Raw genomic sequence first — 15,942 nt, forward strand, 5'->3', positions numbered from 1 at the left:
GAATACAACGTCAAACTGCACCAAATTTTCGTTGATTTCAAAGCAGCATACGATAGTGTGATCAGAGAGAAATGTGGAGAGTGATGACCGAGTTTGGCATCCCCGAAAAACTGATTGCCCTGACGAAAATGACGTTAAAAGGAGCTAACAGTCTTGTAAGGATTCGAAATAAACTGTCAGAATCGTTTCACATTGAGGAAGGACTACGCCAAGGAGATCCTCTCGCTACGCTGCTTTTCAATCTGATTCTTGAAGCAGCAGTGAGGGTTACCCAGACAGACACCAGCAGCACCATTTTCACCAGATCCAGTCAAATACTTGTTTACGACCTGGATATAATCGGCAGAAATATGGAAGTTGTTAAAGAAAAATTGGCTTTGGAGAGGAAAGGTTCCGACCTCGGGTTAAAGGTGAGTGAGAGTGACACAAAAACGAAATACATGATCATCACTCATTTCGCTCAAGCAGAATGTACAAATCAACGCACACACTTTCAAGGTGGTGAACGAATTTGTGAACCTGGGATCTCAGCTAAATACTGACAACAGCATCATGGACGAAATAAAACGGCGGATAACTTTAGGAAACAGAAGTTATTATAGTTGTTGAACATCCTCAGGTCCAAGCGGTTAGCAGAGTTTCAAAGTGCACATTGTACAGATCGGTAATAAGACCTATTGTAACATATGGCTCGGAGACGTGGTGCATGATACAAAGAGAAGAACAGACGTTACTCACGTTTGAAAGGAAAGTCCTGCGTACAATATTCGGACCGATTCTGGATCCGAATCAAAACAGATGGCGCTGACGATACAACTTTAAGCTAAAACAGCTTTATGGAGAGCCATACATAGTCAGGATCATCAAACTGAATAGACTTCGGTGTCTCGGTCATGTGGAACGGACGAAGGAAAATCGTATCAAGAAGAAAATATTAAAAACCAAACCTGATGAGAAGTTGAGTGCAGGTCGACCAAAGGCCGTCTGGTGCGATGCAGTCCTATCAAATCTTGAAACAATCGGTGTCACACGTTGGGAATCGTTAGCCGCGGATAAGGCCGGTTGGAGAAGCATGTTGTAGAAGGCCAAGACCCTTAATGGGTTGTGTTGCCGGTAAAGTAAGTAAGTAAATCGAGTCGGGGTCTAGCGTTTGGTAAAAAATCTGGCTAAAATGCAGTTTATCGGCAAAACTTACCGTCGCTCTATGACTGTTCCGGTTAGTGTAATCTGCTCAAAATATTTTACGTAAAACTGACAACGAGGTTAGGCTCATTGCTTTCTTCTGGTAAGCTTTTCATTTCGCTTTTATCAATTCTTTCTCTAGCACTGAAGCTAACTGCGAATTAAGTTAATAAGATGGTTAGCGACTACCAATAATAATCAACTTTAATTAAACTCTGGCACATTATTTGACTTAGGACACTCTAAGTTTCGGTGCTTTTTTATTTTTATTTTTATTTCTCGAACGAATTTAATGCCCCTACAGGACCTAATGATTTGGAGTTAAACAAAAGTAATTCCCGAGTGGATCAAATTTTAATTCCAAAAAATATTCAGTCGCGTACTTCTAATCACAAAAAGATTAAAACCTAGGTTCACATTACTGCTTGTGTGGACGCGTGTATGATTGCATGTTTTCTGTGCCCGTTAAAACTCTCAAATTTCTTCATCTTTTTTCCGAGTGTACCGTAACTTAACTGAAATAAAGTTGAACAAATATCAAAAAACCACACAGAACTGGTCACCATCCATACCGATGACATTGTTGCGACACGGCACGATGTATTTTATTGAAAAGGGTCGGCCAAATGATAATATATCCTCGATTTATACAAATTTATGAAAATTTGATAATATTTTTGAGTCACACATTGGAATCAGAATAACATTTACAGACAGACAAGGGAAAAAAAAACTTTCCCAAACACACAATTGTAACGATGAGCATTTCCAAAAATGGCAAAGAAAACTTCTTTTACCACCTGAGACGAGCGTAGGGAAAATATGGACAAAGCCAGAAATTCAAAAGTGTTGAAGAATAACATTTTCGATCTTCATATACGGTTAAGTTATGCTCTCGGCGAACAAAAAAAGTCTTTTTCTCGGTGGGAAATTTATGTGCAATATCGTATTTGATCTGAATACGAAATTAACTTGGAAATGGTTTTATGTTTGTCTTCTGGTTGCAGAAGAATAGAATATTATATTTGCATGGATAAGTCTACTTTTGGGGCAGGTGATGATGGGGAGAGAAAAGAAATTTGGTTATTGGAAAAATTGAATTTTGAAATTGTTTTATTCAAAAATAATATTTATCATTCGGACGTGATTCGATGGTAAAAACGATACCATTTACGAGATATGAACGGTGTTTACACACAATGTTCGTCTGCACAAAGATTTCATTGGCTTACATTAGCCTCTCTGTTAATGCTTTCTTTGGGAGGAATGGATCACACACGCATTGGTCAAACGCTGTCATTTACTTTGTTGAGTCTGAAGTCTCTCCTGATGAAGTGGCTGGTTTGGCTAGGTACTTTGCGGTTAAACATTTTGACTATTTGCTAATATATTTAAGGTCTAGGTAGCTCAACTGGTTTTGAATCTAATTATTGCGTTATTTAGCACTGATCATTAGGCATCTAATGGTTGTTGTTGTTCGACAGTAAACGTTTCAAGAAATAATCTCGATTACTTCGCAACCCTTACTGCATTTTGATAATTTGCAACGCACTTCAAGCAAAAGTTCTATTAATGACAGCTGTCAAATAGAGTACTATTTTGTATGAAATTTTATCCCCACTCTTTTTACAGTGTAAAATTTTGTATGAAGCACTGTCAAGTTTCAGTACCCTATTTAGAGTAACACTTTTGCTTGAAGTGCGTTGTAATTTGTCAATAATTCACAAAGTTTGTTTACAACGACATCTATGATCATGATCAAATAGATTTAACATACAGAATTCATGGGAAATGTGCAAGGCAATTAATCAAGGATTCTGGTTCTGATGAGGGGGAAACAGCAAGAGGGAATGGTGGGACATTGGAGCGAATGAGTGGTATGAGTGAACCGAAAATATAAGCGAATGTAGGAAAATCTTAGCGAATGAACGGTAAATATGAGCGAATGGCATTCGAATGCGAATGGTATGACAGGATTTTCCGTTGTTGTTTCCCCTAAAGTATCTTCATGGCTTCATGTAACGTTCAAACGGTTGATTTGTGAATTCGCTGTGTTATAAGATGCGTAATCATCGTAATCCATTCAATTGGTTAAGTGACTTGTACGATTCCACAACAAGCCCATGAAAGGGTTAGGTGCAGAGTTCGCCTATTATCCCATCCCAAACTGACCAACTAACTAAGTATTGAAATAGTCTAGACGACGTGACACTGCCGATACTAACAGCACACGCAACTGCGGGTGCATCATTTTGGTCAATTAATCAAAAGTGAATGATTATGTCGCTATTACCATGGATTGGCTGAGAATCTGCGTTCTACGATTGGCAAAAAATTTCTGAATGGCTTTAAAGCAGAGCATATTATTCAGAATTTCAATACGTAAAAAATTCCTAAAAATTAGAAAATTTCTAAAATCTTAAGAATTCCAGAATTGAATTTCCGACTGAAATGTTCGACAACAATTTCAGCTTAGATGAGATAGCACTTGATGATTTGTCAATACAAAAACAATCTCTACACACAGTCTCGTAGCGAGACGAGGTCAAAGCCAGATTTTTATTGAAACGGCAGTAAAAAAAGACATCAAAAATTCTTGTCTCCTTAATAGTGACGTACATCGCACACAGTTCCCTTGATCACTTCCGAAACATTTCCCTTCCAAATCCGAAAATTGTATGCGTTCGTGTCAAGCTTTCCATAGATAAACCGTTGCATTGTATTTGTCACCATCCACATGATTCCGTCTCTGTCGATCTGTGATTTATAACAAGAACAAAAAAACTGTTTAGTTATTCGATGGGAGACACTAAATAAATTGCCTTACGCTCAGATCAACTGGATAAATCATTCGCATGTCATCACTGTCGATCATGGCAATTTGGTTCACATTGAGTGGATTATGAGAATTCCAACAGCTGACTCCATTCCGAGCTACTTGGGCAAACATTACGACACCGGTGTGACGATCCATACTATGCATTGTACATTGGGATTTTGCTCCACGTACGCCGATTTTCTGAACAAATAAATTTCTGTTGAAAATGTGGGAGCTTTTACGGTGATGTAAAAGCTTTTTCATGTGTCGGGGCCGAAAATGAGGGAATTTTGAGATTTACCTCTAGTTTTCGACCCCTTACAAGAAAATTTTTTTGAGTATCTGTTTTGGACGATTGTTTTCAGGCACTTTCGCAGGCACAACTCGCGAAATTGCCTAAAAACAATCGTCCAAAACAGATACACAAATAACTATTAATTATACGGAAAACTAATTCACGTCAATTCTGATCCCACAACTACATTACCAACTGGCTGTCGCACTACCAGATTCTTGTGATGAGCACGCACGGAGATCTGAGGAACGAGGTCGACTATTTGGGATTTTTTCGGGAATTCTTAAGAATGTAAATTCCGAATAATAAGCTCTGAAAAGCTGAACGAGACGGGGGTTGAAGGGGAGCATTTTTTTCAATTTAATTTCTGACTTCTGATTTCTGATTTACGCTCTTGTCAATGTTAGTGCTGCTATCACGATCAGCTGGTTATGCAATCGAATTAGGATTGTGATCCCCTGGAGTATATGTACTAAAAACGGGTGGCGACAAAATAAAGATTTCGATTGGCCCACATAATAAACTAAATGTGACTTAAAACCTCCCAGGTCACCTGAAAAATTTGTTTGAAAATGTACAGTCAATGTCAGTGAAATGTAGACATGGATTCATCTGATGGCAAGTTCACGTCTAAATTTCACTGAAGTTTCCGGTACGTCAATGATCATTTTGTCAAAATATGCGAAGAGAATTGGCCCAAATATTTACAGCTTTACCATCGAGAATCTGAGACACTTATCGACTTACCATAAAATCGTTTCGACTTTTAATCCCTGTTACAGCTTCCTCATTTTGTAGAACTCTTGTGCTAACTTGGTATTCCGATAAACTGAAAAGAAAAACCAAATTGAATGAAGAAGCTTATCATCTAAAGGACTTTGGGATTTGGTAGGCTTGGGTTTTCTTCACTTTTAGACCAGATTACTCGGTCAGAAATCTCAACTTTTACACTTTCGTTCGACAATAAGCCTGACAATTAGACACATTTGTAATTCAATTAAAAGTAAAGTGAACGATAATTGACGACAAGATCACAAATTCCCAATGGATTTATGGGATTTATTGAAAGTTAGTGTGATTACTGTGAAAGGGATTCATTTTGTAATTTTTACAGACAGTAAAGATTTTTTGATTCGCTCGGAACAGTTTCAACCACTTAAGACTTTGACAAATCATCAATCCCAAAAAAAAATCGGTAAAATTCCAACTATAAAAAAGAGAGAGGCGTTACTTTATAACCTCCGTCAACATTTGTGCCTATTCATTTCAAATCGAGCTTTCGATTTGACAACGTTCAAAGAAAATTTAATGAAAATACATAATTCGAGAAATAACGAAGTGACTATTTGCACCCGGGAGCGAATAGTCTTTTCACAAGACAGGCGATAAAATGTCCATTTTCTCCCCGCCGCTGAAACTTCGGAAGCCTTTGTTGTGAAAAACGTTGTGTTTAACTCGGGAAAAACGTTGGAAATTGCATTTTCTCTGGTGATTTGATAACACCCTCGAAATGCAATTTTCAACTTTTCTTGCTTCATTGAACAAATAACTATTAATACACTACAGTCAAAGGCAGTCAATTTTCAGCATAAATTTGCTTCAGCTGTTTTTCAGCTGATCCACACATACAATCAAAACTGGTTTTCCTTGTTTATACGGTTGAAGCTGCTACACGCACGCGCGTGGTAGTGTTAAAACCGTATAAAGACTTATAAACGGTTGTGATTGTTTGTGTGAATCATCTGAAGCTGAAAACTGACTGCCTTTGACTGTAGTTGCACCCGGGTCTCATCACACAGGCAAATTGATTTTTTCTTCCACAAATTAGCCTGAAAATTAAGTGTCCATTCCTTTCAACAAAAAGTACTCCGTCAGAGAACCGTGAGAGAGCAAGCTGTCAAATAAACAAAGAAAAATTTAAAAAAATTCAATTTTGTCTCTCGCACGGAGTACTTTTTTGGTAAGAGCAAACTAAGCATTAGTTATAATAAAGTCTATTGGCTCCCGGGTGCAAATACCATCTGTCATTTATATATAGAAAATCGGACTGAACCGATCCATTGCACTAAAAGTTCGGCGACACGAGTATTGACGACTTTTTGAAGAAACTCAGTCACTCGCGGTTACTACCGAAAGTCGAAGCAACTCATGTTGTTGAATTTATAGCATTAATAAATATGGGTGTCAGTTGCCTTCGTATCTGTCTGAACCTGTTCTGTTAGAATCTAGCCCGGAAGCCTTTCATGAAAATCGAAAATCTGTTAAAAATTACCTGGCCATCGGATGGTAATAGGCCGATCGATATCCATCAGCTTCGCGATTTCCAAGCGCAATCGAAAATATCCCATCGCGCCAAGTGTATTGAAAACCGTCAACATCGAAATCGGCATACACTTGCTCGAACTTGAATGAATCATGCTCGAAACTCCACATCTTGTTTTTTCGCAGACTGTACACAATGAGTAATGGTTGTCCATCAATCCGTCACATTCAGAAGAGATTTTGGTTACCTGTAGACGTGCAATCGGAACGTCAATAAGTCGGCAATGTAAGCGTAAGCATCGTCACACTTGTTCGCAGCCACATCGGGTGTTATGCTTACTAAACCGTGCCCAGGTTTTAGGAGACTTTCGGGTATTTCGTAGCGTCGAACAACTTTGTCCGTGTTCATGTCAATCACCCAAATCGATGGCCTTTGGATTACGTTAACCGAACTGCGTGGATTATTTGGCAGGCTATATTGCAAGGTTCCCGTATCAACGAACCACAAACGGCCGCAATCATCGACACGTGGACGGTACACCGAAACAATGCGACTACTATCCGAATGGAGCTTGGGCTAAATTTTCATGGTAAAAGAATGTCAATGGAAAGGCCTGTAGGTAGAGTGATGCGCTGGACTTACATGAAGTTCATTCGTTCGCAAATCTGGATAGGGTCTGTGAATGAAATGAAATTCTTTAACTTCTGTCTGGCTCTACACGGGAGGGAAAGTCCGAAAATGTACCTCAAGGTGGGACTGCTGCCTTTCGGTAGTTTCGTAGACACATAGTTCAATGTCGATGGAATGCCCGGTTTTCGTCTCGCCACCGTAACAATCAGCTTATCTTTGAAATGAGCTACAGACATGGGAACATTGTTGTACGGAATGTACTCTTGTTGACGAGAATGTTCGGATGACTGGTAATGCTCGTCAGGGAAAATGATACCGTCATTGTCATAGTCATCTGAAGGTAAATTCGGTTAGGGGAAAAACATTTTTTTTTCAGACACATCGCATGTTATACCCAAATGCACATATTTCATTTGCTTCCAACGGTAAAGTTCGGTTAAACGACCGCCCAACACACATGAGAACAAAGAAAACCAAACCAAATGTTTGATCATTTTTCAGCACTGATATTCGTAGACAACTAATGTAATAATCACACTGATCGCACCGAACAAAATTTGAATTTTTGTTTCAGGTTTTTGAGTTTAACTTCTGTATTTATAACAACGTAGTTCGCAGATGAGAGATTCACGTTATTTTGCTTTGTGAGCACGTAAGCGACGACTACGTGTTGGATCTTCTCTCTCTCGTATGCATTTAATTATGACTTTAAATCTCTGCATTTGGTTTATTGGATTCATGCGTTGTCAATTTGTGAGTAAACCACAAACCAAACTAGTTTGAGTTCAATAATTAGTGCTGGTTAAGGTGGAACGAATTTTTTTTTCGCTGTTTTGATAGTTTGAGTCGAGGTGATTCTAGGTTTATATCATCAAAAGTTGTAAAAAAAACGATTGGTTGTTTAGTGACCGAGAATATTTGCTCCCAAATGCCGAATATCCGAAAGTTATAGAAAACAAGGCATCAGAACAGTCGGAGCGTTTGCTGCGACTTAGCCCCGTACGATCCGTAATCCTATTTCGTCCGTAACCATAATACGTCCGTAGCCGTAATACGCCCGGAACCCTAATACGTCTACAACCCTCTAATGCGTCTGTTACCAAAATGCAAGTCAAGTTGGGCATGGTCAAATTTACTGAAAGTGTTCATTTTTAAAATTGCGCATAGCGCAATTACGAAAGCCCGTACGAAGTACCTCTCAAATAAAACCAACAATTTACGACATTATTTTATAAACCCAAATTTTTTTGCCAACTTTCCATTGGGTATTCAATTACCTCTCAAATAAAACAAAAACTAGCAAAATCGGTTGAGATTTACTCGATTTATGTGCAAAAAGCACTTAGGGCCGAGTAGCGGCCTTAGTCCAAGGGCGCAAATTTGAAACTTTTTTTGCCATCATTCTATTCGGCATTCAATTATCTCTCAAATGAAACAAAAACTAGCAAAATCGGATGAGATTTACTCGATTTATGTGCAAAAAACACTTAGGGCCGAGTAGCGGTCTTAGTCCAAGGGCCCAAATTTGAAACGTTTTTCGCCACGTTCTTTTCGGTATTCAATTACCTTCCATAAAAAACTAAATCTGGCAAAATCGGATGAGATTTACTCGATTTATGTGGAAACAAGGCATCAGAACAGTCGGAGCGTTTGCTGCGACTTAGCCCCGTACGACCCGTAATCCTATTTCGTCCGTAACCATAATACGCCCGTAGCCGTAATACGCCCGGAACCCTTATACGCCCGGAACCCTAATACGTCTACAACCCTCTAATGCGTCTGTTAACAAAATGCAAGTCAAGTTGGGCATGGTCAAATTTACTGAAAGTGTTCATTTTTAAAATTGCGCATAGCGCAATTACGAAAGCCCGTACGAAGTACCTCTCAAATAAAACCAACAATTTACGATATTATTTTAGAAACCCAAAATTGTTTGCCAACTTTCTATTGGGTATTCAATTATCTCTCAAATGAATCAAAAACTAGCAAAATCGGATGAGATTTACTCGATTTATGTGCAAAAAACACTTAGGGCCTAGTAGCGGCCTTAGTCCAAAGGCCCAAATTTGAAACTTTTTCGACACGTTCTTTTCGGTATTCAGTTACCTTCCATAAAAAACTAAATCTAGCAAAATCGGATGAGATTTACTCGATTTATGTGCAAAAAACACTTAGGGCCGAGTAGCGGCCTTAGTCCAAGGGCCCAAATTTGAAACTTTTTTCGACACGTTCTTTTCGGTATTCAGTTACCTTCCATAAAAAACTAAATCTAGCAAAATCGGATGAGATTTACTCGATTTATGTGCAAAAAACACTTAGGGCCGAGTAACGACCTTTGAGCCCTCCCAACAAGCTCTCGTTGCATCTTACCCAAAAACAATGTTCAGCAACTTTGTTCTACTCGTCAATACCTTTCATTTGATATATCACAAGCAGCTATTGCGTGCGTATTTCGGTAGATATCGTCGAAAGACTGAAAAACACCTATAGGGCCCTAGCTCTGGAGGGGCCCACCCTACCATGCCCATTTTCGAACTTGACCTTACTTTTGTCGATACCAATCAGGGAAAAAAAGAATTTTGAAAAAAGGTTGTGATTTACTCTAGCTAGAGGGGTCACGGACGGACGGACGGACGGACGGACGGACGGACATTTTTTTTATTGCGGATTCGTCATCTATGAACACAACCAAATGCTTTGCCCTTACTGTCTGCTTCCAATTCGACGTGTTACAAACGGCATATTAATCTTATAAGCCCCCAGTACTTCGTACGGGGCTAAAAACACTTAGGGCCGAGTAACGACCTTTGAGCCCTCCCAACAAGCTCGCGTTGCATCCTACACAAAAACAATGTTCAGCAACTTTGTTCTACTCGTCAATACCTTTCATTTGATATATCACAAGCAGCTATTACGTGCGTATTTCGGTAGATATCGTCGAAAGACTGAAAAACACCTATAGGGCCCTAGCTCTGGAAGGGCCGACCCTACCATGCCCATTTTCGAACTTGACCTTACTTTTGTCGATACCAATCGGGGAAAAAAAGAATTTTGAAAAAAGGTTGTGATTTGCTCAAGCTAGAGGGGTCACGGACGGACGGACGGACGGACGGACGGACATTTTTTTTATTGCGGATTCGTCATCTATGAACATAACCAAAAGCTTTGCCCTTACTGTCTGCTTCCAATTCGACGTGTTACAAACGGCATATTAATCTTATAAGCCCCCAGTACTTCGTACGGGGCTAAAAAATGTACGACAATAATGTTCGAATTATCCCAGACATTGAGTCAAAATTTGAAAAGTCCAGACCTTTCTTCGACAAAAAGAAATTTAAAATTAAAATCGCATACGGCGCACTACCTTGGTGATTGTCAGATTGCCAAGTATGGATAAAATAGGTAATTTTTGAATTTCCATACCTCCCAATAATTTGATATTATCGACAGGTCAACGCAGTTCAAGTAAAATTGCTTTTAATGACAGCTGTCAAATAGAGTACGATTTTGTATGAAAAATGATTCCAAATTTTTTTACAGACCTAAATTCATAAGTAGACCGTTTAGTTGATTTTGGTGCAAAACGCTTACTAATACAAATGCATGAAACGAATCCGTAAGCGATTATAACGGGATTTAGGTCCCTCCCTTGAATGTGCTTTCGTCGTCTGCTCCTGCCTGGTTTACTTTACTGTGTCGTCAATTTAGACATTAATTTGCTGGTCCACTCATACAAACAAAAGATAATACCGAGGGGGAAACAACACGAGCGAATGGTGGGACAGTGTTAGGGGTATTAGGCGAATAATGAGCGAATAAAGGTGAATAATGAGCGAATAAAGGCGAATAATGAGCGAATGAAGGCTAGTAATGGGGAAATAATGGGCGAATAATGGGCGAATAATGGGCGAATGGCCGAACTGTGGGACAAGATTTTCCATTGTTGTTTCCCCGATCACATTAACGGAAAATTGCTTGTGTGTGCTTTCGGCCTGAACCCAGATAAATACGCTTAACTAGGCACTCTTGTTTGGTGGAGAAGCTAAAAAAACAGCTGAAGCAAATTGGTGTCTTAGTTTCTCTGACGTCGTCTGTAACACGGTATGACATAAGTGATATATAAACAGCAGAGACTATTTTTGAGAAATTTTTTGAGAAATTTTGAGAATTTTAAGAAATTTTTGAGAAATTTGAGAAATTTGGAAAATTTAAGAAATCCTTGAGAAATTTGAGAAATTTTTGAGAAATTTGAGAAATTGATTACTGTTTGTAGTTTGTATTCTTTTAATGGCGTAAAATAAGGAAGCCACAGATTATCACTGAATTTAATACTAACATTGACCGTAAGGTATAGGTCTTACAAAAGAAAATGTAACGCAATCACTTTGATTGAGAATGTATGGAAATGTGATCAAAAACGTTAAATGCGTGTTTGTAATATTTCCTGGGAGTTGCGGGAGATGGCGAATGTGTTTCACGAAAACACGGAAAAAACGATCCTGAGATTTACTTAAAAATATTCCGCCCAAGAAAATCAAAAAGTTTTCCTTGCCTTGAGTACTCGGTTAACAAATGCGTTAAATTCATAACGATCTGTTGCCACATTCTTTCGTATAAGATGTCATTTTTCTTCCAGTTTTTGTGGATCGGATGGAAATTCCATCGCTGGTTCTGATTTATTTCCATGCAGCATCTTTCATTCAATATATTTACTAAAATTTTACTTAAAAATCGGACAAAATAGACTGCGCTTTTAAATGTAAAATTATGTGGTCAAATGTGAAACACGCATATTTGACGCATTTGTTAACCGAGTACTCAAGGCAAGGAAAACTTATTGCTTTTCTTCGACGGAATATTTTTGAGTAAACCTCAGGATCGTTTTTTCCGTATTTTCGTGAAACACATTCGCCATCTCCCGCAACTCTCCAATAATTTGAGTAAATCGCAACCAATTTCCAAAAATATTTTTCAGCACAGAATTAAATTCCTCAGTATTATATTCAAAAAGATTTCCATCAAGGACCTAATGTAAGAGTTAAAGTCTCTGTATTGTTCATTTGTATTTGTATTTATGGCTTCATGCATTGTAGCATCAGACGGCCAACTGTACTTCTTCCCGTGGGGGGCAAACATTTTCGCCACATAAATTCTTGGGTGTGTTATAAGGGTTTTACGGACGCGAAATGTTTGAAATTTGATTGTGAAACGTATTTACAAAAGAATACAGAACTTTCACTGTTTTTTGATTTTTTGACGTTCCAATTTTCAACGAATATCAGAAGAATAAAATGCATGAAAGTATTTACTTTACCAAAAATGTCTGATTTTCCGTCAAGGGTATAGCAAGGTTGGCGTTCATCTTTCAAAATGAGAGTATGAGCGCGATCGCCACTCGAACTTTTCAGGAGCGGTGCCAGCCTTGGGTATCGGCTCTCAACGAACTAGTTCGTCAGAAATGTAACCGTTGTTAAAGTTATTCGCTAATGAAAATGTAGCGGCCGCGGTATCCTAACAGCGGTTGCTAATGTTTCGCTAAATTAAGATTCGATGACAACTGCTTTGCATGTTTGTAAACTTTTGGATCAGAAAATACAGAGTAATCAAGTAACCCTTGAAAGGTCCGTACATGTTGAAGGTTTAAATGATCTTTTTCTTTAGTCTGCCAAATGACGATTTGTTCAATTCTTGTAGATCAGAGAAAAGTTCTATTTTTCATAAGCAAAATGATTCGCGATCGGCGAAAACTGTTTCTTTAATGACATTCTAGTGAGCGCTAACGCTAGTAGCGACAGATTTTCAAGTTTAGTGGCGCAAATGCAACCTTGGTGGTTACATTATGGATTAACCATAGCACGCTAAATGTTTATAACGGGACTTCAGACAATCTCAGAGATTGAATCTCTTCGCATTCCAATTTTCCGTTTTGCTTTCTCTAATAAATGATGATGATTTTCAATTTAAGAGATTCTATGCATAATTAATTCGCATATCTTACAATCTTACTCTTAATATTCTACATGTTTCGCTCTATAGCGTAGAACCTTGATTGGTTAGAATATTCCGCGTTTTTTTGGGTTGGATTGAGTTTTTAATTCTCTTTAAGATTATTAAGATATTTGAGAAAATTTTGAGAAATTTTTGAGAAATTTGAGAAATTTAAGAAATCTTTGAGAAATTTGAGAAATCTTTGAGAAATTTGAAAAATGTAAGAAATTTTTGAGAAATTTGAGAATTGTGAGAAATTCTTGAGAAATAAATTTCTCAAAATAGTCTCTGATAAACAGGGCTCACTCTGTCACTCTTTTTATATCTTCCAGTACTTTTTGGAATACTTGATATTCGCGAGTCAATAAAACCCAGAGAGATGCTAAGATAACGGCTGGGACGCCGTTTCGACGTCCCAGCCGTCATATTAGCATCTCTCTGATAAAACCACTTTTCTTGAAATTGTGCTAATCTTATTTACTCTTACTCTTACTCTTTTTATGATATTTTATGAATTTCTTATGGTAGTCCTACAAATTTGATTCTTGTTTGAAGCTAGTGAAGATCGGAGGTGAACGAGAAAATAAACTTAAATTTCGGCGGATTATTTGAGCATTTTCCGAAATTACCCGAAATTTGGATGAGCCTTACATTTTTGAAAGGACTGATGGGACTGATAAACAGCGCTAAGCTAGTGAAACTCTCATACTAATCTTCAGTGTCGGATGAAAATCCATTAAATTTTACTTATCCAACGCACTGCAAACATGAGTGATCGTAGTGACAGTTGCCAAATAGAGTATTATTTGCATCCAAATTTCTTCCAAATTGTTAAACAGTGCCACAATTTGGATAATACGCTGACCAGGGTACTCTACTTAAAGCATGGTTTTGAAAGAACCTTTCAGAACCTTAACGTAAAGTACCTCTCGGTTTTTGACTTTGGATGATAGGAAGAGAGATACTACTTTGACGACTGGATCATTTTGACGGAACGACGTCCCAGTCGTTATATTAGCATCTCTTTGATGATAGTGGACTTTGAGACAGTGTTAAGACAGTATTCATCCCATGGTTCCAGAGCTAGAAAAAGTTAAAAGAATAAGCGAAGAATAAGCTAGAAAAGTGGTTTCTCTACGTTTCACAAATTATCCGAACCTGCACAAAAAAACGGATGGCTCTACCACAAAACATATATACATCATTTAAATGTAAGTGCGATATAATTCGTAGGCATACCTCAAACCGCCGTGCACGTGAAAGTTAATTTTCTTTTCCATAAAATTTCATTTCACACTTTCGATAAAAACAAATTTAACACCAAAATCAATTGGATAATAGTGCATTGGGCATGCATACCAGCAGTGTGTTACATAAATATAATTGAAAAATGAATTGGAAAATTCGTGACTTTCACGAAGTTTTTTTATTTAGCCTGAAATATTAGGGAACAGAGTAGTTATATGAGTACTTTAGAAACACGCAAACATTTTGTTTGCAATGGTTTTGCTGATATTTCCGTTAAATTTCTTGAAGTGACATGAACTTATCTGCAAAGCTTTAAATTTAGCTTTTTAATTAAAGTTTACTGTGTTCTTGTTAGCTGAAAAATAATCCTTTACGCTCATAACTCATACATTCTTTGGGGTGGGAAAACATCATGTGTGCACATAATTCTAATTTTTACTAGAACTTTTATTGTTGCAACCCACGAAAAGTCATCATTATTCATAGCAGCATTCAAAAACTCAGTTTTACTAGGCTACGCGAGACAGAGGACATATTATCGAGCATCCGTTTCAGGAGATGCATCGCGATGAACTGGCTCATTCAGTGAAAATAAAGAATCTTCACAAAACTGACAAATACAAGAGCTCAGAACTCAGATGCTGAAAAAACCTGACGTAAGTCTACTTCTACGTCTGTTAGACACCTAAATGGTTTAGAAAAAAACACGAAGAATTGCTTCAAACAAACCGCGGGTAAACTTATGATACTTCCGAAGTCGTTCCGCCAGTTAAGCATGACGGTTGGGATGATTGTAGAAGTCACCATATCTGATTGAAATCTGTCTAGAAATAGAACAGGATGGACCTACTTGCCCTATTCGATGCCTTCCGAGAGCTCAAAAAGTATTAGAACGAACATTTTTCGGATGGTCAAGTCAAACTGCAATTTAGCGAGTCATAAGAGCACTCCATATCATATTACTGTCCAGTCCAGGGTGATAATTTCTGGGTAATAATATTGACCAGAGGGTGATGTTATCCCGTTCTGGGAGATAAGCAAAAATGATCGTTTTTTCGATCAATAATATTATCTCTGAGCGATAATATTGCCCAGAACTACATATGTCCGTCTTTCGGGCGATCAAAATGTCACGTCTTCAACAACTACCTTTCTTACGACATGACACAACAACCTGGACTATAATAGATGTCTTTCGCACATGCAATTTTGTAAACTTACATACGACTTGCATCGTCATTCTTACACCTAATGGTATACTGCGCATTTAAACAGTCTCACACGATTTTAAATTCACAAAAATTAATCGACGATTCAAGGATAAACGATCAAAATCATTTTTAAATTCTATTCAAATAAATATTCCTTCCAATATTCACCACCACCCAAACCACCCGCACTCAAATCGAATCAAGCAATTGCATTTACACATTTTTTGCTCTATTGAGCTCCCGCATATAATAAACAAATCATGCAAATCAATCGATTGCGAAAACAATTTAATTCGTTCGTAAACGG

General features: G+C 38.0%; 1 protein-coding gene across 2 annotated transcripts; it reads right to left on the reverse strand.

The window, feature by feature from the left end:
- Window positions 1-3,697: 3,697 nt before the first annotated feature.
- LOC119084422 (L-dopachrome tautomerase yellow-f2-like) lies at window positions 3,698-7,792 on the reverse strand. Of its 2 annotated transcripts, none has more exons than XM_037194397.1 (8): window positions 7,583-7,792; window positions 7,303-7,522; window positions 7,201-7,234; window positions 6,806-7,134; window positions 6,568-6,744; window positions 5,043-5,124; window positions 4,010-4,201; window positions 3,698-3,939 (listed from the first exon to the last, which is right to left on the reverse strand). In XM_037194397.1, exons 1-8 carry the CDS (start codon window positions 7,680-7,682, stop codon window positions 3,787-3,789), a joined length of 1,287 nt encoding a protein of 428 aa, XP_037050292.1. In that variant the 5' UTR covers window positions 7,683-7,792; the 3' UTR covers window positions 3,698-3,786. The 2 variants fall into 2 exon arrangements, with proteins under 2 accessions (XP_037050292.1, XP_037050293.1); XM_037194398.1 differs by having other exon boundaries at window positions 7,303-7,516; window positions 7,582-7,704.
- Between the last annotated feature and the right edge of the window lie 8,150 nt (window positions 7,793-15,942).

This window comes from Bradysia coprophila, unplaced genomic scaffold (assembly GCF_014529535.1).
Source record: "Bradysia coprophila strain Holo2 unplaced genomic scaffold, BU_Bcop_v1 contig_732, whole genome shotgun sequence".
NCBI classification, from domain to species: Eukaryota; Metazoa; Arthropoda; class Insecta; order Diptera; family Sciaridae; genus Bradysia; species Bradysia coprophila.